A 21,856-nucleotide genomic window follows, 5' to 3' on the forward strand; every position below is an offset into this window, starting at 1 on the left:
CTCCGGTATGGAAGGACCGAGGGCCCCTGCAGTGATATCAGTGATGCTCGGGTACGGAAGGACCGAGGGCCCCTGCAGTGATATCAGTGATGCTCGGGTACGGAAGGGCCGAGGGCCCCTGCAGTGATATCAGTGATGCTCGGGTACGGAAGGGCCGAGGGCCCCTGCAGTGCTATCAGTGATGCTTAGATGCAGAATGACCGAGGGCCCCTGCAGTGATATCAGCGGTGCTCACTAACAGAAGGACTGAGGGTCCCTGCAGTGATATCAGTGATGCTCCGGTATGGAAGGACCGAGGGCCCCTGCAGTGATATCAGTGATGCTCGGGTACGGAAGGACCGAGGGCCCCTGCAGTGATATCAGTGATGCTCGGGTACGGAAGGGCCGAGGGCCCCTGCAGTGATATCAGTGATGCTCGGGTACGGAAGGGCCGAGGGCCCCTGCAGTGCTATCAGTGATGCTTAGATGCAGAATGACCGAGGGCCCCTGCAGTGATATCAGCGGTGCTCACTAACAGAAGGACTGAGGGTCCCTGCAGTGATATCAGTGATGCTCTGGTATGGAAGGACCGAGGGCCCCTGCAGTGATATCAGTGATGCTCGGGTACGGAAGGGCCGAGGGCCCCTGCAGTGATATCAGTGATGCTCGGGTACGGAAGGGCCGAGGGCCCCTGCAGTGCTATCAGTGATGCTTAGATGCAGAATGACCGAGGGCCCCTGCAGTGATATCAGCGGTGCTCACTAACAGAAGGACTGAGGGTCCCTGCAGTGATATCAGTGATGCTCCGGTATGGAAGGACCGAGGGCCCCTGCAGTGATATCAGTGATGCTTAGATGCAGAATGACCGAGGGCCCCTGCAGGATATCAGTGATGCTGGGGGTACAAAAGGACTAACGGTCCCTAAAGTGATATCAGTGATGCTGGGGTACAGAAGGACTGAGGGTAACTGCAGTGATATCAGAGATGCTCGGGTACGGAAGGACCGAGGGTCCCTGATGTGATATAATTAATGCTCAGTTACAGAATGACCGAGGGCCCCTGCAGTGATATCAGTGGTGCTTGGGTACAGAAGGACTAAGGGTCCCTGAAGTGATATCAGTGATGCTCGGGTACAGAATGACCGAGGGCCCCTGCAGTGATATCAGTGATGCTCGGGTACGGAAGGGCCGAGGGCCCCTGCAGTGATATCAGTGATGCTCGGGTACGGAAGGGCCGAGGGCCCCTGCAGTGCTATCAGTGATGCTTAGATGCAGAATGACCGAGGGCCCCTGCAGTGATATCAGCGGTGCTCACTAACAGAAGGACTGAGGGTCCCTGCAGTGATATCAGTGATGCTCTGGTATGGAAGGACCGAGGGCCCCTGCAGTGATATCAGTGATGCTCGGGTACGGAAGGGCCGAGGGCCCCTGCAGTGATATCAGTGATGCTCGGGTACGGAAGGGCCGAGGGCCCCTGCAGTGCTATCAGTGATGCTTAGATGCAGAATGACCGAGGGCCCCTGCAGTGATATCAGCGGTGCTCACTAACAGAAGGACTGAGGGTCCCTGCAGTGATATCAGTGATGCTCTGGTATGGAAGGACCGAGGGCCCCTGCAGTGATATCAGTGATGCTCGGGTACGGAAGGGCCGAGGGCCCCTGCAGTGATATCAGTGATGCTCGGGTACGGAAGGGCCGAGGGCCCCTGCAGTGCTATCAGTGATGCTTAGATGCAGAATGACCGAGGGCCCCTGCAGTGATATCAGCGGTGCTCACTAACAGAAGGACTGAGGGTCCCTGCAGTGATATCAGTGATGCTCCGGTATGGAAGGACCGAGGGCCCCTGCAGTGATATCAGTGATGCTTAGATGCAGAATGACCGAGGGCCCCTGCAGGATATCAGTGATGCTGGGGGTACAAAAGGACTAACGGTCCCTAAAGTGATATCAGTGATGCTGGGGTACAGAAGGACTGAGGGTAACTGCAGTGATATCAGAGATGCTCGGGTACGGAAGGACCGAGGGTCCCTGATGTGATATAATTAATGCTCAGTTACAGAATGACCGAGGGCCCCTGCAGTGATATCAGTGGTGCTTGGGTACAGAAGGACTAAGGGTCCCTGAAGTGATATCAGTGATGCTGGGGTACAGAATGACCGAGGGCCCCTGCAGTGATATCAGTGATGCTGGGGTACAGAATGACCGAGGGCCCCTGCAGTGATATCAGCGGTGCTCAGTTACAGAAGGACCGAGGGCCCCTGCAGTGATATCAGCGGTGCTCAGTAACAGAAGGACTGAGGGCCCCTGCAGTGATATCAGCGGTGCTCAGTTGCAGAATGACCGAGGGCCCCTGCGTGATATCAGTGGTGCTCTGAGAGTCCCCCGAGACGACATCAGAGATGCGCCCATGCCATAGACCTCGGTGGGCGATGCCAACACCGCTCAGGTGCAGAGATGTGAATGTCAGAAATGAACAGGTACAGCAAGAGAGTGGGTCAGTTCCTCGTGGGTGGTAACCGAGGTTCAGGGGTAGAGGGGTCGCCGCAGGGTGACATCAGCTCAGGTACAGACGGTGTCTGAGGTGATATCACTGCTCAAGGCTAGAAAAGGTCCCTCAAAGTGACGAGACCACAGACCAAGTATAGAAGGCTCGAGGGTCAGTTCCTTGAGGGAGATGCCAGTGATGCACCAATACATAGAAACAGAACTCGAGGGAGCGCCCGGGTGTGATATCTGAAGCACCGGCATGTCTGTTCATTAGGTTGTCTCAGGTGAGATGTAACATGTCACCGTGTTGCCTCAGTGCACTACGAACACAAACACAGACAGAGTAGAGGTCGGCGGCTGCTGTGCTCTGGGAGGGTTTGGCTCCTTGCTGTGAAAGACTGCAGACTCCGAGGGCAGACGCCGGGCTCCCTGTGCAGCTGTGGTAGGGGTACGTGGTGCCCAGTATTTTGTTTCCCACCTTTGACAGTGGTGGTGTGTGGAGGTTTGTAATTTAAGTGAGGGAGTGCAGGCTTTAATCTGTAGGTTGAGTTTGATTAGCGTCCCCCCCGGATGTGGGCAGCGTCTCATGTCGGGCATTACTCAGTTGCTTCTCGAGACACTAGAAGCGCTCCACGTGTTGTGCACGCTGATTGGTTTAACACCTGCACAATGGGTTACGTTTTCATGTGCCCTTCTCTGATGCACACATCTGCCTATTCACACCCTTATGCTCCTCTGACTCATCTCTCTGTTCAAAAGAAACAGTTGTGAAAAATAAATGAATGCCCCCAGGAGCCTCAAGCTTTCACATACAGTGGATTAGTCAGCTCTGCCTCCATTCCTAATCAATCAATCCAGCCCCCCGTCAAAGCCAGTTAAAACCCCCAAAACCACAAGCACTTTCTTCTTCCAACAAGGCTCACAGTCTATGGCTGCCTGCGCTTTTTATTCTTACTCTTTGTGCTTGGTCTATTGCGAGCTTGTCTTATCACTCAACACCACAGTAAGACATTCTGGATCTACACCGCCTGCCACATGGAGCGGCAGTGATCGGGTGTGATCCTCCGCTCACCCACCCGTCGCCTTCCTCCACCATCGTTGGCCTTGCACAGTGCTCACTTACTTTCTATGGTGAGCGTGATGGGCTGGCTGGTCTTGTTGTCTCCATTCTTGTCGTTGACCGCCTGCACATAGTAGCGCCCCGCATCTGGAGCTACCGAAGACAGGATGACCAGGGTATTGTCCATCGTGATGGCGCTGCATGAGAGAGAGAGAGAGAGAGAGAGGGTACAGCCTGGGTTAGAGAAGAGTTGTGTGGATGCCAGGTAGTAGTCCTGAGTAACTGAGGCCCATATGGAGGCATATTATATTTACTGAAATATTGAAAGTTTTTATTGTGCACCACAAACATAGAACTATAATTTGCTTTTTAAATACAACCTTATCATTATTACTTTACTGAACGATAGTTGTTTATTTGACCCTGTAAGGATGAAACGTTATGCCAGGTAGGGGTGGGCGAAATATTCCATTCTGCTGGCAGAACTGGCGGAAATTTGGTGACTCTGCATTACTCTTCTGAAAAGGAGTTCCGGACAAATTCTGGCAATCGCCGCATGGTTTAATTTTTTCTCATGCCGGGCTTCAGACCGCTAAGTTGGCAAGCGCAAATGTGGACATCCGGCGAGATTTTTCTAACGCGGTTGTCGAGATCATATGCAGTCAGAAAGCTGCGGTTGAGTAGAAAATCTACTCCAGCGGCAGCAAAATCCACTCGAGTAGCTGCGCCCTCTGGAGCACTGTTTGGTGCTGTTCATGCTGATTTTTCCAGTGTGGAATGCGTTCCCGGTGTTAGATCACAGCGCAAGCATAGAGACATGCCTATTTCCGCCCACTGGTGGAACTCCACGGAATCTTGTTTCATGTAACTATGCGGAATTTGACCACGTGGAATTCCGCAGATTTACATGCCAGTATTACCAGGAGTCAAATCTGTGACTACCAGGTAATATAGGGTTCTCTGCAGTGAATATGCTCCCCCAGAGACTTATGTCTCGAGCTAGAGAAAATAGTGGCAGCATGCCATTATAACACCCAAATAACCCTTAAACTACAACCTTGTTAGGGCAAAGCCTACTACACAGTACATGCACAGTCTGTTGTGAGACATATTGCAGCTCCTGAAGAACATACAGAGGTTTGGAGTCTGCCCATCATTTGCCATTCGTTGGCATTCCTTGTCGCTCTCATTTGCCTGTTTCTTTTTTGTCTCCCAGCTTGTCAATCTTGTGGTTGTCCCTGCCATGTAGCATTCCTTTTTACAACTCTTTTGATTGGTTGCCTTCACTACTTCCACTGCTTGTTTTTCAAGAACTTCTTTTTTCTTTTGTGTTAAGCACCCCATAAGAGTGCATGTATCCTTCATGTGCGTTTATCCTCCTGCACTTCGCATTGCTCTGTTGCACTTCTGCTTCTCCCCATCCCCTCCATCTTGTGCCAGCCTATGTGCTTCTCCCCACGGCTTCCCTCAGCTGCATCCTGTGTATTGCTACCCCCCACTAGTGCCCTTTGTGTTGTTTCCCCCAACCCCGCATTGCTTCTGCCCCCCGCCTTCCCCATGTTGCGTTTGCCCCCCTCCTTTTACCCCTCCACAGTGTTGCTTTCATGGCAGGTGGTGTACTTGCCCCCTGTTGCTTCTGCTCACCAAACCCCAATAAAAAAAAAAAAAATGCTTTTCGTGTTTCATTTTCTTTTAGTTACCAATCCGTCTCAGATTGGTTATTAATAACTACAGCACCTGTGTCTTTTTGAAGCGCACCTACAGAATGACACGGGTGCCTGCATCAAGGGCTTTTAATTTTTAATGCTGCAAGCATCAAGGGTACTCTGCAGCGTGGCTACACGCAATTAACAAAGCCTATAGGCCTCAAAGGCTAGGCCTATTGGCTTTACCAATACTTGTTTTTCTTACAAACACAGCAATAATAATAATAATATTTGTATTCTCTCAGAGACAGAGTTTATAAAAAAAAGATCCCCTTTCGTGTCACTCCTTCCACATGTCAAAGCTGCATTCAGCGTCATCGCGTCGCGTAGAAAGCAGATTTTGCTGCTAATGTCCACTGGAAGAATAAATTACTAACGAGAATCTGAGTATTCAGAAAACGGTGCTTTTGCATTAGTTCAAACGTGTCCAAACATCATCAACATAAAGACGCATGGTTGAATGAAAAGCACCTTTAAATACATTTGCTCTTATCAAGCGATTTAAACATGAGATGCAGTCGCCTCTAGCTGCTCGAACGCACAGTATAAATTCATCATTGACAAATAAATGTGAATTTTATTCAGGGAACTGCTTTTACATACTCCGCCTTCCCCTGCTACAGCACCTTTCAGCGCCAAGACGCCTCGGCATTCGAGCGCTTTAGAAATATATAAACATAAGACTGACTAACACATCTACAGGATAAGGAGTCCTGAACATATAGATTTGTAGTTCCGGAAAGCTGCCTTCTGCGGTGCCTGTGGTTGTGTTTTGTGGCGCCATCTTGCCTCTAGGTGGAATCCAGACACCCCCAACTGTGGAACATGTAGTTATCCTTGATTGCAGCATCATCTCTTTGGGTCCGTTTCTAGTCCCAGATATGGGTTACAGGGTTACGCCCAAGCCAATCCACAATGTAGTCAACCCTTTAACAGATCCGCAGAGCCAGCCACCAGACGGTAGCAACGTAAGGGAATTAGGATAGGTATATGCAAATCCATGTACACTATCTTTCACACACCTCCATCACACGTCATGCTAAAGCACACTGAAGATCATCACAGGTCTCCAAGACTTACATGCAACACCAACATTCTTCCCACACAGATCATGCTAAAACCCAACAATTCTACCAACCATGCACACAAACCCGGTAGGCTCTTTCTCTACAACAAAAAACACGCTGGATCCTGATAAGAGATAGAAAAGCAACATATAAACAATACAGTGATAAACAATATAATACAGTTTTCAACAACGAACATGTAAAGTAGGCTGGGAGCGAGGAACAAGCATAAAACAGGGTCGGACACATGGATCTTCTAGACTGAATAACGTTTGGTGATAAAGTTTACAATAAAGTACTTTACTGACAAACAATGTGAGTTTAACCATAGTTCAACACAGTCTAACATCTTCCAATAGACCACAGCTGTTTTATTTACCAGAACAGCCAAAACAAACAGAATATTGGGTCTGATGTCTTATTCTCATGTGGAAACCAGAGCTATGCAATTTCCATACTAACTGGTTTCCAAATGGGAATCCAATTTGTCATGAGACCTATGTATTAATAAGTCACATTGCATATTGTTCATTCACAGGTGGTCATAAAACAACCTGCCTAATGAATATTAATTAGACAGGTCACAGTTCAAGACCCCCTGTGATTGGCTGTAAATGCAGACAGGTACCTGTGAGGTACAGTAGACCTGTATCTACATTGGCATTCCCAAAAGGGAAAGTTTGTTTTAAGCAGTCCATTTCTATTATAAGAGGACTTCTTCTGGTTTATTAAAAAATACATCACTAGGAGCAGGCAGGGGTCTTCTTGACCCCTGCCTGCTCCAGAGTCCCTCCAATGTCCACGCAACGGCAAACACAGTTCACAAAGAGGAAATTGCCCCACAGGAATACCTTCCCCTTCATGAATTAGTCACCACCCGAACTCGGAGGTCAGTAAATCATCAATGATTTGCAACTGGATTGCGGTCATAAACAATGTATTCACTTCTTTCCGAAACACAAAAAGGAGGGGGGACACCCCATTCACGCCCTCCCCTTTTTGTAGTATTGGAAGGACTGCAAAATCCGTTTGGACAATAACTATTCAACTCGTAAAATGGCCTTTGTACATTAAGAAAAGTATTTTTGTGGTTGCAAACTGTGATATTGCGAATTGCAGGGTTTGTGAGTGCAAAAGAGCTTTCTATATCAGGCCCATTGTATCCAAATCATCTCTATAATAAGTCAAAATTAAAAGTATAATTGTACCCAGGGCTTGTGGCCCTTTCTCATGTTTATGCTACAGGGGATGCAAACAGCAGTATCAAAGCCAATCAAGTCATGCATCCGCACAGTGGTAAAAGATTCATAGTAAATCAATAGCCAAACCTGGCCGGACACAGAAAGAGTGAAAGGAAGCTCAGTATTGACCATTGCGTGAGGTCTCGAGACAGCTACAGCATTATTGCAGTGCTGACTCATCTGAGCTGAGCCTGAGCTTTGTGTGAGTTGATAGTCTCATTGTTATTCACAAGAAGACTCCTCTGTTTGTTAGGTACCGTTTGATTCTGTTATAGTTCTATCACCTAAAACTAAGGAGAATGTTTCCACCTTCTAAAGAAGAGTGATGCATTTGCTTGAAATGCACTGCAGATTAGACATTTGTTGCACTCTCCAAAGTTGAACATATGATGGAACTCTCATGCCTCAAGCTCAACGGGGATAAGACCGAGCTAATGTTCCTCGGCAACTCCCCCTCCACCAACCCTGCTCCCCTCTGTCCGGACTGCCTTGGTCCTGCCCCAGACCCAAAACCCAGCTCAAGAGCCTGGGGATAAGGCTTGATAGTGCTCTTAGTTTTAATTTCCAGGCTACCGAGCTCTCATCTACCTGTTACGGCTTACTGAGGATGCTGCGTAAGATCCTCCCCCTTATCCCCCTCCAGGCGAGAAGGATTATGGTTCAAGCTCTTATTCTCTCTCGCCTGGATTATGGTAATGCTCTATACCTGGGATCCCCTCATTTCACTATACATAAGCTCCAGGTGATTCAGAACTGTGCAGCCCGCTTGCTTCTCCAGATCCCTCACAGGCAATCGTCCAAACCTGCTTTGAGGAGTCTTCATTGGCTCCCCATTAGGGCAAGAATACAATTCAAGGCCATGTGCCGGGCTCACAAAGCCTTTTTGGGGAAGGGTCCGGTCATTAACCACTCCTTCATCACCCCCTACCAGCCCTTGCGGAATCTCCGTTCTAGCTCCTCCTTTCTTGCTGTCTCTGCCAAAATAGGAAGATCAAGATAGGGCGGACGCTCTTTCTCTTTTAATGCCTCTAATCTTTGGAATGTCCTTCCTCTAAATCTCCGCAAGGAGCTAAACTTATTGGCGTTCCGGAAACTTCTGAAAACCTGCCTCTTTCAGGACTCTTTTTAAATTCTCTGTCTGATACCCATATGCGCCAGTCCGCAGCGCTGGGAGGCCTCAGGGTAGCTATGCGCTATTTAAATATAAATTAATTCATTCATTAATTCATTCATATAAGAAGTTGCTTCCCATGAACAGTGGCGGCTGGTATGACTCGTGGGTGGCGAGGCAGGGGCAAGCGTGGGGCGCAAGCTAAATGTAAAACAAAAAAATTAAAACAAAAAATTACACACTTACCTTGCCGCTGGGTCCTGACACAGCGTCTCTGCTCCTTGCTCCTGCTCTCCTCGTGGACAGGAAGCCAGGAAGAACAACCAGGCTCCCCCAACCAATCACACTGCTGCAATGCAGCGTTGTGATTCGTTTTGAGCATCCTGGTTCGATGCTCAACCAGGGAATGGGGGCCTGGGCACATTCTCCATTCAGACTGTAATGCAGCCTGCATGGAGAACGGGGGAAGTGTGCATGACTTGTTTGGGCGGCCCGAGCGGGCTGACCAAACAGTCATTGCGTACTTAGGAGTGTGCAAACCACCCCTTTCCGCCCTGCTCCGTGAGCAGAGCAGCCCCACTCAACCGCAAAGCAGCATAGATAGATAAAATGCTAATAACTCAAAGTTATTATCACTTTATAGTTCCTTTCCTTTACACTGCTCAAAAGCAGTGAGGCAACGTTCCTCCGCCATAGCAGACGAGCCACCACTGTACATGAAGACATATGGATGTATATTACTGCAGAAAAACAAAGATTTAAAAAGTGTGAATAAACACAGCTTAACATACCATATTCTTGACTGATTTCGAAGTTCATATAATAATCCAGGCTATAACTGTAACAGCATGCAGACTGTGAATGCCCTGTGCACAGGACGATGCTGTGCAACTCTATACACATTATAGAGGTGTCGGTATGTAACTAGTGTTCTTAAACAGCAGTACCATTACACAGTGAGTGATGTTAAAAGACACAAGGCTACTGAAAGCCAACTGTGTTCAAACTGCCGAACATGGGCAAAATGTAAACAAATTGGAAACTTTAGGGATGAAGGTGTCCCCTGCATTGCTGTGGAGAGCCTGCACCCTGCCATGTGTACAACATCTTGTATAGACATGGTATGTTTTCTTAGGTTTTTTATTTTTGCCTCAGTGAACATAATCATGCATGTTCACAGGTGGCTTCCTGTGTAAAAGAAATGAGACAACAGAGCATGGCTCCGACGTCTAGAGAGGCACCCAAAGTGCCCCCCTCCATTGAGGCGTTGTTACTGTCCACTCGCTGAGCCTAGAGAGACTGGACGCGTTGCAGCTTCCACTGCCAGTGGAAGAGCCATTCCCTCTAGCCTGTCGCCTTCAATGATCTACTTGTTTAACTACACTGGGTCCTTGCTATATCATCGGGGTACTTGGGCGAAGAGTGAGTGTTTACCTTTGTATGTGCGAGTTAGGGTAAGAGTGGAGGGTGTGAGCTTTACTGGATAGGTCACAAAATGGAGGCCTTTGCTGAGAATGGCCTGGCCCTTTTGTCTTACCTGAGAGCAGGGCTGAAACTTTCCTGGTCCTTCCCTCAACAGAGTGCGGCAGACGGGCTCCGGTGGCTGATGGGCAAGTATGACATGTCCCTTCCTTTCCCTCTCCAAGTACAGAGATCTGGAATATACTATACTACAGCAGCTGATGGGTGTGGATGCATTTATTTCTTTTCCTTTCAAAGTGTAGCCCTCTGATCCCTGCCAGGGATATCCCAGCACAGATCTATGCCCTGTGGTATCACTCTTGCTTTCCCACCGGTCTCTTTTCTGTCTCCTATCTACTCTCTGTTACTTTTGTAAATCCTCACTCTTTGTTTGTTGTAAGATCTGGCTATAGACAGTTTTATCTGTGATCTGTTCTCCAGTGTTCAAACCTGTACAGTAAGAAATAGAACAAATTGTGGCTTCATGTGGTACACTGTTTTTCACAATCTGACATTGCTTGCTTGGGCTGCACAACTGCCCCAGCATTTAAAGGGTGGTTACCTTGCCCCATTTGTATTACCATTAGATTTTGTTGCTGGGGTACCAAGTAGGTCATTTGTTAGATGGCATATGCTACATGGAGCCAGCGTGTGTTCTTTGAAGTATTTAGGTGTTGACGTGATGGCATTTGAATTGCTGAATGTCGCCTTTTTAGGTCTTGCGCCTAGCGTTGCAGTGCACAGCACTGCTCGCGCAGCGCGAGACCTCTTGTACGGGGTTCTGAAAGCTGACCACACGTTCGTGCGTGTGGTTTCGCTTTCGCCGGCTGCCATTGGCTTTACTGTGCTTTTTTTAAAAAAAAAAATAAGGAATGCAATTGGGCAAAGGCGGGCGCATGTCCCGCCTTTCCTCCGCCCAGTCCCACTGGTGTCTAGCACGAGCATCAGCGCGGCACAGACAACAGGCTCCCTCGGCCCGCTCCTCTGTGGTGCGTTTTCTCAAGCTGGGCTTTCATACCGTACTTCTCAGGGATGCGGGTTTCTTTTTTTTTGCTCGTGCCTTTCCCCGTCCCCTGTTGCTAGTTTTAAAGATAAGAGGAATTTATATGCATCCTCGTTTGTTTTGACTGAACGAAGGGAATATATACGCCCTGAAAAGAGCACTGTGCCAGCAACCCGTCTGTGCTGAGATACGCCGCAACTCCCCCTTCGCAGCTGCAATTCCGTTCTGTGCAAAGGCTATGCAACTGCACAACCTGTGTACTTCACAGTGCTGCTTCCCAGCCTGAACTGACTGCACTGAAGCCGCACATGGCAGTGCACCCACCGATTAACGCTGTGCTCACACACACCAACAATTCATTCCCTCAGCCTGTACTCAATGCCCATCCTGGACTGTAGCGCTATATAAGGCTTCAATGCTCCTCATGGGCTATTTCACCGCACAAAACCTGTGCATTTAACAATACATTAACTCTAGAGTAACGGAATATCGGGGACTGTAAATACAGACACCAAGCGCACTGCCATAAAACACCCCATCTCAGGACCTTCAAAACTGACACCAAGTACACAGTGAACTGCTAACAAAATACCTGTCAGGGTCTTTGTGAACCAGGATACTAACAACGTCGTAGAGAGACGGCATATCACGTCTTTCAAAACAACTACCCAGCAACCAGTGTAACAAAACTGTAACTCAGGGTCTTTGTGTACTGGGACACCAAACACAGATAAAAGACTTTGTGGACTTTCAACATCAGAGCGTCATGGCATGAATTTAAAAACGAAAACAGACACTCGGAGCACTGTGTAAAGAAACTGCACCTCGCGAACTTAAATAAAACAGATGCCGGAGCGCAGAGTAAAGCAACAGCATGGCAGGATTTTAGAAACAGACATCCTGTGCGAACTGCATCTCAGAGCTCTTAAAGTCTTGGGAGACACAGCACCGCGAGTAAACAAATGCAGGGTAGTCTTACAACTTGTCTTCTAGTTCCACTTGGAGAATGTCCATGGTTCTGGAAGACCGGGGCCTCCTTGCGTGACGTGTATTCATGGGTGATTGAACCTGCTCTTCAACCACCCTCTGCTCCCACCATCGCTCCACTTCAGCATACAGAACCTCAACCCACCTGCATGTGGTCTCACTACCCTTACCTCCAGCCCGCAGATTTACCTCAACTGTTCTAGTTTCCACCACTACCCTAACACAAGTACAGTGTACCCCAAACATCCTTGCATACACCCCTACACCTAGCGTACCCCAAACCTTCTCGCATACCCCCTTATACACAGAATCCATCTCTCATCATACCCCTACACACGCACTTTATACCAAAACATCCTTGCACACTCCCACACACGCAGTGTACCTCAACCCTCCTTGCATACCCCTCACACGGAGTGCACCCCAAACCTCCTCTCATACCCCCACACACGCAGTGTATCCCAACCCACCTAGCATACCCCAGACACAAAACATACCCCTACCCTCCTTTCATACCCCCCACACTTGCAATGCAATAGGTCTCACATTACTGAAAGCTTGAGGTATTGGCATTGCATTATAATGTGCAACGCCAATAGCTAAAACATTTATTAATGCGAGGCCTATTGCATTGCAAATGCTTGTTGATTTAGGAAGCGTTTGCTGTTGGTTGTGTGAGCCTTTCATTAAAATACATTGCTATTCACTACTTATCACCCTTGCGCGTTCATTTATTTTATTTTGCTGTCATGATAACATATTTACAAAGTAAAAGACATGAGTGGACACAGGCTTTCCTAAGGACACAAAGAAAATAATGACTTTTTGTATATAGTACATATTCTACAATATTTGTCTGTATGCCTATTAAGTTCACCACTTAAATATTAATTTCATCTTGAGATTCCTTTTCCTAATATGCTTGATTGAGAGCACAGCTTAACGCTGCTAATGCAATCAGATGAGAAGAGGGGTCACGCTCTCCACTTCCATATTGATGTAACCCAAGACTTTGCTTCATGATGGTACTTTCACTGTAGGACAGCTGGAGGCAGCCCAGACAAATGTGTGCCACTATTACCAAACACCTCCCTAACAACTCTGGTCTGGGACCCACTAGCATTGCAACGCCTTGCTTACTTCATTCCCTTTTTCTCAAACACACAAGGCTTTAAGTGGACCGGGTCCCTCTGGGTCTCAGACCTGATAGTAATTTAAAAAGACACTAAAATGCGTCCCAGCCAGACCCTAAATTCATGCCTTTAGCTTTAGAGGCAAAAACACTGAAAGATTTCTGAACAAAGAATGTAAAAAGTGTTATGGTAATCCATATTGTTCCTGCTTATAGTTCACATGTTTTACTTAACCTGAGAGCGCCTGCTATTTCCAGAATACTGTGTTTCTGGTTTTTCTTTGGTGCAGTAGATTACTTTTGTATAGTCCCTACTTAGAACTGAGTCACTGCCAGGTGTTTGTAATGGGCCACAATTGAAAGCTCTGGAGCAGAGGCTGAAGGCACTGTGAGTTTCTCATGGTGGCAGTCAGAGGGTCAGAAAGGTGTTCAGAATACATGGCCATCCAATTCGTGACCTCTCAGCAGAGAGCACAAAGAAATGGTCACTTATTGCAGTTGCAATTCTGATTCTGTGCAAATGTGTGTGAAGGAGGTAAACAGTGAAGGAGGTACGCAGCTGTCAAAATATTGACAATGCGAAAGTTAAAGAAACTGCAGTGCTTGCAGGTGAGTGGGCCCGTTGTGTGTTTGGGGGGTGGTGATGTGTAAGAGAGGCAAGCAAGTGTCTGTAAGAAAGGGTGAAAAGAGGGTGCAGAAGAGGAAAGAGATGGGGTGAAAGATATGCATATGGAAGAGATGTGGAGAGGAAAAGGATGTACAGGTGCAACATAGAACGAACAACAGGAGTGATTGAGACGCTCTGAAGACCACGGCCTCTTCTACAGGCCTCCATAAGGTTTAATTCAGTCTCATAATTTCAGAATTAACATATTTTCAATATTTATTCTTTACAACAAAATCGTTGTTCTTTCTCGTTTGCATAGGCAATGCCCCTTTTAGGGACCCCACACTTTTTTCTTCAGACTTAATGGGCAGTAGAAACACACTATCCATTTGTCCATCTTACACAGACAACACTCGACATTTCTTATCCTGTTTTTCGTACAAACTCGCATGCGGATGTCTCTCGGCTTCATGCACGCATACATGTTGTCAGTTCCCCACTGGCTGTGTTTTTTCATTCACACGTGCATTATTTCCCGAGCACCCCTCTCATACATATAACTGTCCTGATCACTCACACATTCCTAGTCTGTCTCACACTCGTGCACCCTACCTGGTTCCCTCCTCTCGCATACACAACAGCGCTCGTGGCACGTCCCTTTCGCACCCCCACCTGTCTCAGCTTTCACACGAACCTGCCGTTTGCACAGCGATAACATGTAATGCAGCCCTTTTCCATGTTTTGGAAATTAAAAGAAAAGCAATCACTGCCGCCGCCGAAGCAGCCGGGCTTTGCCGTGTTTTGCGCGTGCCCTGCAGTGGCCGCGGCTCCCAGCAGCTCGTAATCTTTGTTTTCTCAAACCAGGAACGGGTAAACAAGAGGGGAGGATTTGTGCGCCGACGAGATTAGGCCGTTTTAGAGGTTTCTATAAGCAACCCGGTGGCAGCGGCAGCGCCGGCAGTAGTGGTCGGCCATGATAAGCGAGGGATCAGCGCAAGTTGAAAGCGCGGCAGCGCCGTTTCCGCAGCCTCCCTCGAGCACGCATTCAGCGCTTTTGAAAGCTGATTAGTTCTAGCGCTTTGCTCGCCCCGGTGATCGCCGTGCTGCTTTGTGTAGCCGGCCACGGGGCGAGACCGAGCCACGGCACTGCTACCCCCTCGGCGAAGGTGGATTAGAACGCATTGAGGGCAAGCCCAGGACTGGGAAACCGAAGGCATCCTCAACCCAATGCAAACCAACCAACGGGCAATCACAGTGTGCCTTCTGTGGCAAAATCTCCCTCGAGTGGACCCAGAAACTGGCATGCATGCGACAAGGACAACATGGGCTCCTGGCTCCAATGCCAGAGCTTGAGGAATGGACGCCGGGCAGCCATCTTCTTGACATGGACCTGCTCATGCGTGTTGCGCAGGCTGGTTTGCAGTCAATGGATGCGCTCATGAATTTTAAAGTTAGGTGGAACTATAGTCAGATCTCAACAGGCCTCGTCAAGGTTAGTTTAGATTGGCCCATCCAAGGGACAGTGTAGATTGACTTAGACCAGCATGAATCGGGGCCTGTGCTTTCTCCCCTCCTTAGAGGATTCCGGGAATAGACACCTGCATTTTACAAAGGCCCCGTTTCAGAGCGCCCTGCTGCCATGCAGTTGAATGTGGGGCTGCTACCCATGGGAGTGGGTGTGCTATGAAAGAGGGTCATACGCTACCCAGCTGCGGACAGGCTACGTCAGAGCAGACGGACGAGCTAGAGTTCTTGTGGTCTTTGACAGTGTCTTCTGGAGCCCTAATGTTGTGACACTTCTCGCAGGAAGTTTGTTCTGCAGGAACATAATATCAAGAAGCTCCTTGTCTAAACCACTTCCGAAAGCGAGAGCCTCCAAAAATCAGAAAAAAGCAATCAAATCAATGGGTGGGAACCAGTAACTTCATAAGATCTAGTATGGCCGAAGAATGAGTTCAGACAGAATATCCCCTGCGGAAAGTGAGCACAACCAGGATATCCTGTGTGGGCAGAGAGCTCACACATGGCTGCTAATAAGCATAGAGAGCTTCGAAAGGATATCCTGTACACAAAGTGAGATCATGAATGCTAGCATGCACAGACAATGAGCCTGATTATGCACTTATTTAGTTCTAAGCATAAAAAGGGCTGAGTGGGATGTTTGCATCGTTCACAACTACAGATAATCACTCTCTGACAGTTTCCAGTCAATTGTAATTCAGCTTGCCTGTGCCACTAAAAACAAGTACCAACTATAAGCAAATTAGTGTTGACTAGCAACATCCCTTCTGAACAGGAGCATACGCAGTCACAGATTTGTTCCGGCCTTGTTGTGCCTCGGCAGTGAGGTGCAGCTTGAGCCCTCTGGTCCTGAGCCGGGAATCAAGGTGTAGTAATGTGGACATCAGAATATGCGTTTCTAAAACACATGAACTAAATACCCTGTATGCGTGCACAAGTGCTTCTATGTCCCTGTTCATGTTCTTGTATGAGTGAGTGTTGTCTGCAGTATGCATATCTGCACACCAATTAACCGTCAATCAAATTAAATGTGTGCCTCTGGCCCCACCCCTTAGCATTGCCCGTAGCACTGCCTCCCATAGCCCAGGCCCCTTAACTCCGCCCCCTAGTCCACATCTCAGGTGAGTACCTGCACTTATTTTTTTCCATTTAAAGCACTGTGTATTACCATAATGTGTAAGCTCAGTGGGTCTATACGGTATCCTGTTCATGCTCTAGTCTGCACAGGTTATCACGCATGACTTCACTGTATGCATTATCTTTAGATGCCCCTTGATCCCAGCCTCTCCTCAGAGTTTTCCTGTGTTTCTGTTTGTTCCTTGACTTTGAATGATCTCCCTGATAAAGGTAAGCCAATGGAGGGGAAGATGGTTGCGTAGCGTGGATTTTTACAGGTAACATATGTTCCTATCTCCTTATTACATCGGATAATTTTACTCAATTGCTCGCAGTGGCGGTTCCTCCGCTACGGTGCAGGAGCGTCGCCCACTGCTTTTAAGACGTGTCACTAAAGGAAAAATAAAATGATAACTCTAACTTATTATCATTTTATTTTTACTTGTTGTGGCAGCCTAGCGGGTGGGACAGGGCAGGGCTGCTCTGTTGACAGAGCAGAGCAGGGGAGGGAGGAGTGGAGTGGTTTGCACTCTCTAAAGTGTGCATGAATATTTGGCTGGCCGATCAACGGCGCTCAGACCAATCATAACACTGCATTGCAGCGTTGTGATTGGCTATCGGGAGGCTGGGAGCTGGGTACATCCGGTTTCCTGCCCTGGAAGCATGGGAGAGGACTGAGAGGAGGTGGCGGTGATGGCAGGCGGCAAGTGTTCATTTTTAAAAAACTTCTCTCCTCCCCCACATCTGCCCTGATGACGCGACTCTCCCAATGCCTTCAAATACCAGCCGCCACTCATTGCTCAAGTTTGTATTCTATTGCTACCATGGGCTCCTAACCTCTAAAATCATGCCAACCCAATCACACTGATGAGTCGAAAATTGGGAGAAATATGTGTGTGTAATGGTTTATTATTTGCGAGTGGTGCATGCCTTTTTGGCAGTTCGGGCTGGACTGTTCCCATGAGGCACAGGGTCAAGACTGATTTGCATATGGCCATGTCTAAACTGGGGTGGCGTAGTGGGCAAAAGAACGATGGATTTAACCCAGATCTCTTGACTGGGGGAGAATGTCTGCATTGTCAGCATTCCGTCCATCATTTGTTTGTTGTAACGCTTTTCGCCCTAAGTGGGATGGGTATTCCCAGACGTGGGACCCGTGATCACTATGCCACTGGAGTCAAGCTATCCTGGCTGATGACGGCTGATAGCCAGAAACCGGTCCTAGGATGCTTGATTCCGGTCCAGGGAAGACATGGCTTGGCAGTTCGGGCTGGACTGTTCCCATGAGGCACAGGGTCAAGACTGATTTGCATATGGCCATGTCTAAACTGGGGTGGCGTAGTGGGCAAAAGAACGATGGATTTAACCCAGATCTCTTGACTGGGTGAGAATGTCTGCATTGTCAGCATTCCGTCCATCATTTGTTTGTTGTAACGCTTTTCGCCCTAAGTGGGATGGGTATTCCCAGACGTGGGACCCGTGATCACTATGCCACTGGAGTCAAGCTATCCTGGCTGATGACGGCTGATAGCCAGAAACCGGTCCTAGGATGCTTGATTCCGGTCCAGGGAAGACATGGCTTGGCAGTTCGGGCTGGACTGTTCCCATGCGGCACAGGGTCAAGACTGATTTGCATATGGCCATGTCTAAACTGGGGTGGCGTAGTGGGCAAAAGAACGATGGATTTAACCCAGATCTCTTGACTGGGGGAGAATGTCTGCATTGTCAGCATTCCGTCCATCATTTGTTTGTTGTAACGCTTTTCGCCCTAAGTGGGATGGGTATTCCCAGACGTGGGACCCGTGATCACTATGCCACTGGAGTCAAGCTATCCTGGCTGATGACGGCTGATAGCCAGAAACCGGTCCTAGGATGCTTGATTCCGGTCCAGGGAAGACATGGCTTGGCAGTTCGGGCTGGACTGTTCCCATGAGGCACAGGGTCAAGACTGATTTGCATATGGCCATGTCTAAACTGGGGTGGCGTAGTGGGCAAAAGAACGATGGATTTAACCCAGATCTCTTGACTGGGGGAGAATGTCTGCATTGTCAGCATTCCGTCCATCATTTGTTTGTTGTAACGCTTTTCGCCCTAAGTGGGATGGGTATTCCCAGACGTGGGACCCGTGATCACTATGCCACTGGAGTCAAGCTATCCTGGCTGATGACGGCTGATAGCCAGAAACCGGTCCTAGGATGCTTGATTCCGGTCCAGGGAAGACATGGCTTGGCAGTTCGGGCTGGACTGTTCCCATGAGGCACAGGGTCAAGACTGATTTGCATATGGCCATGTCTAAACTGGGGTGGCGTAGTGGGCAAAAGAACGATGGATTTAACCCAGATCTCTTGACTGGGGGAGAATGTCTGCATTGTCAGCATTCCGTCCATCATTTGTTTGTTGTAACGCTTTTCGCCCTAAGTGGGATGGGTATTCCCAGACGTGGGACCCGTGATCACTATGCCACTGGAGTCAAGCTATCCTGGCTGATGACGGCTGATAGCCAGAAACCGGTCCTAGGATGCTTGATTCCGGTCCAGGGAAGACATGGCTTGGCAGTTCGGGCTGGACTGTTCCCATGAGGCACAGGGTCAAGACTGATTTGCATATGGCCATGTCTAAACTGGGGTGGCGTAGTGGGCAAAAGAACGATGGATTTAACCCAGATCTCTTGACTGGGGGAGAATGTCTGCATTGTCAGCATTCCGTCCATCATTTGTTTGTTGTAACGCTTTTCGCCCTAAGTGGGATGGGTATTCCCAGACGTGGGACCCGTGATCACTATGCCACTGGAGTCAAGCTATCCTGGCTGATGACGGCTGATAGCCAGAAACCGGTCCTAGGATGCTTGATTCCGGTCCAGGGAAGACATGGCTTGGCAGTTCGGGCTGGACTGTTCCCATGAGGCACAGGGTCAAGACTGATTTGCATATGGCCATGTCTAAACTGGGGTGGCGTAGTGGGCAAAAGAACGATGGATTTAACCCAGATCTCTTGACTGGGGGAGAATGTCTGCATTGTCAGCATTCCGTCCATCATTTGTTTGTTGTAACGCTTTTCGCCCTAAGTGGGATGGGTATTCCCAGACGTGGGACCCGTGATCACTATGCCACTGGAGTCAAGCTATCCTGGCTGATGACGGCTGATAGCCAGAAACCGGTCCTAGGATGCTTGATTCCGGTCCAGGGAAGACATGGCTTGGCAGTTCGGGCTGGACTGTTCCCATGAGGCACAGGGTCAAGACTGATTTGCATATGGCCATGTCTAAACTGGGGTGGCGTAGTGGGCAAAAGAACGATGGATTTAACCCAGATCTCTTGACTGGGGGAGAATGTCTGCATTGTCAGCATTCCGTCCATCATTTGTTTGTTGTAACGCTTTTTGTGAAAAAGATGCACTTAAAGCGAGGCTGTCGATAGACTAGCCTGGCTCGAAGTCTATTAAGCAAAGACCTGAGGTGTCTCGATGAACATGTGCTCACCCTCAGCCCCACTCGAGCTTTGATGCAGTGGTGAGCACTCAAAGGTAGCCAGGCGTAGTCGATATTCATAGCAAATGTATCCTTCCGTCTCCTGAAGTGGTTATGACACTTATAAAATCATATCTCCATCAAATGTGTAAAAATGCTGAGACTGAAGAAATGCAATCTGGGCTGAATTCGATTTTTGGGACCCACCTGCCATGCTTCATCTGCGAACTGCTGAAAAACAAGGCGGGGTACTGAAGAATGAGGGTGATGGTGGTTGTCGGATCTGCGGCACCGCCGTGTGGGGCATCTTGCCTCATCCGATGTGCAGAGCTCCCTCTGGTTTCAGCAGGGGGAGGGCGCTTGAACTTCCCTCATCTCTTTCCATTAGGGAGACGTTGCAGGATATTTACAGACGCAGTGCCAGACGCAACCCGCATATGGTGTCTCAATGGGCTGTCGAATTAAGTCCTCTCTTTCCACTTACCTCGAGGCTTACTCGTCTTGATTGTATTTATCTTTTTCAGCAGCCATGAATTAGACGAAAACAGGAGGAGGGAAGTCAAGAAATGTCTTCCATCGGATGCTGATTCTCAACAGTCGAAGAATGCGCAGCCTCCACAAGGTTACATGCTGTCCACTGCATAAAACACACTTTAACACTGCCCATGCTAGGCACTCAGGGCATTCAATAACTTCATTTGCCCAAGGCCGCACAATGACTCAAGGAGTGGTACTACGAAGTAACTAACATTTTGATCTGTGCTATGTAAGGAGAACGCCAAAGGCTGCTAGTTAGAGTCCAGAGTTCACCAGTACAGCCAGGAGAGTTATTAGTTCAAATGATTGTTAGTTGAACCACAATTGCCTTTCCTTCCGTGCAAATTCGCCCACTTGCCAAGTCAACTGATTTTGGTGGTTGGTTACCACTTTTTTGGTAAGACTTCAGCCTGCATTTGTTTTCCAGTCAGCCTACTGCTTTTGGGGAAGCTGCTCACCGAACAGGAAGAGGCAAGAACGTTTTTGAAAGCTGTGCAGTGTTCTGAAATGGGATTCTCAATGATCTCATCAACGGGTCAAAAGGAGTGTGGCTTTATTTTCAAGGAAGTTGCCATTATGCATGATAGAAAATCCTATTTTGTTTGGTTATGTAAAGTAGGAAATTATGCATTTGCTGCACTCTGCAGACCAGGACAGAAAAAAGTGTTTGTTTTTCTTGTGACATCTAATCTCAAAACAAGTATTTGCAAAGCTGACAGGTTTGCCTATGAAAGCGCTTGTTTTGTCATGTTTCTTGCAAAACTCTAATGTTGGGGAAGCTGCCTCGAAATCATCAATCTAAAAAACAGAAAACTGGCCAAAATCAAAAATATTTTTTTGATCTCAATAACCACACATTGCCATAGTTGGTCCGTGGCACTTCAAGGAACTACTTTGTGTGGATGCGCTTCTTGTGAAATGGCAGAGTGCTGTCACTCTCAGTGAAGATAGCCAGTGGAATAAGTGAGCTGACCCATTGGCCCAGGTCATATGCTGTAGTGGGTGACACAAAAATGTGAATGGCTCAATAACCAGGGCCACTGATTATGCAGCAGGGGAGAGCCATATTATGTGGCAGAGTTGACTAAATTATGCTTAAAAGGCATATTATGCAGCATAATGCAGTACATTCTCTGATAGCATTATTTATTTTCTAATTTTTACACTTGTTAACACTGTCTGGGCATAGGTTGCACCACATTAGTACCGGTTTAACACCCAAATATAGCAATAAGCAACAGAACGGTTGCCTTTGCAAAGGGCCTTCCACTTCACAGCAACATGTGTCGCTGTGTTTTTACTAACTTTTTAACTGTTTAAGCAAGATTTTCTTTTGTTAAAATCTACATATGATGGATTATGTGGCAAATGTGGCAAA

The 21,856-nt window shown here is 48.0% G+C and overlaps 1 protein-coding gene across 8 annotated transcripts in view; it reads right to left on the reverse strand.

Moving 5' to 3' along the window:
* Positions 1-21,856, reverse strand: part of SDK2 (sidekick cell adhesion molecule 2) — a 1,027,095-nt gene that overhangs the window by 288,590 nt on the left and 716,649 nt on the right. For all 8 annotated transcript variants that reach the window (XM_085617351.1, XM_085617350.1, XM_085617348.1 and 5 more), the window contains one exon: positions 3,587-3,720. In XM_085617351.1, coding sequence (XP_085473477.1) covers positions 3,587-3,720 — 134 coding nt within the window. The remainder of the gene's footprint in view (positions 1-3,586; positions 3,721-21,856) is intronic.

Source organism: Triturus cristatus, chromosome 7 (genome assembly GCF_964204655.1).
Source record: "Triturus cristatus chromosome 7, aTriCri1.1, whole genome shotgun sequence".
Classification (NCBI taxonomy): Eukaryota; Metazoa; Chordata; class Amphibia; order Caudata; family Salamandridae; genus Triturus; species Triturus cristatus.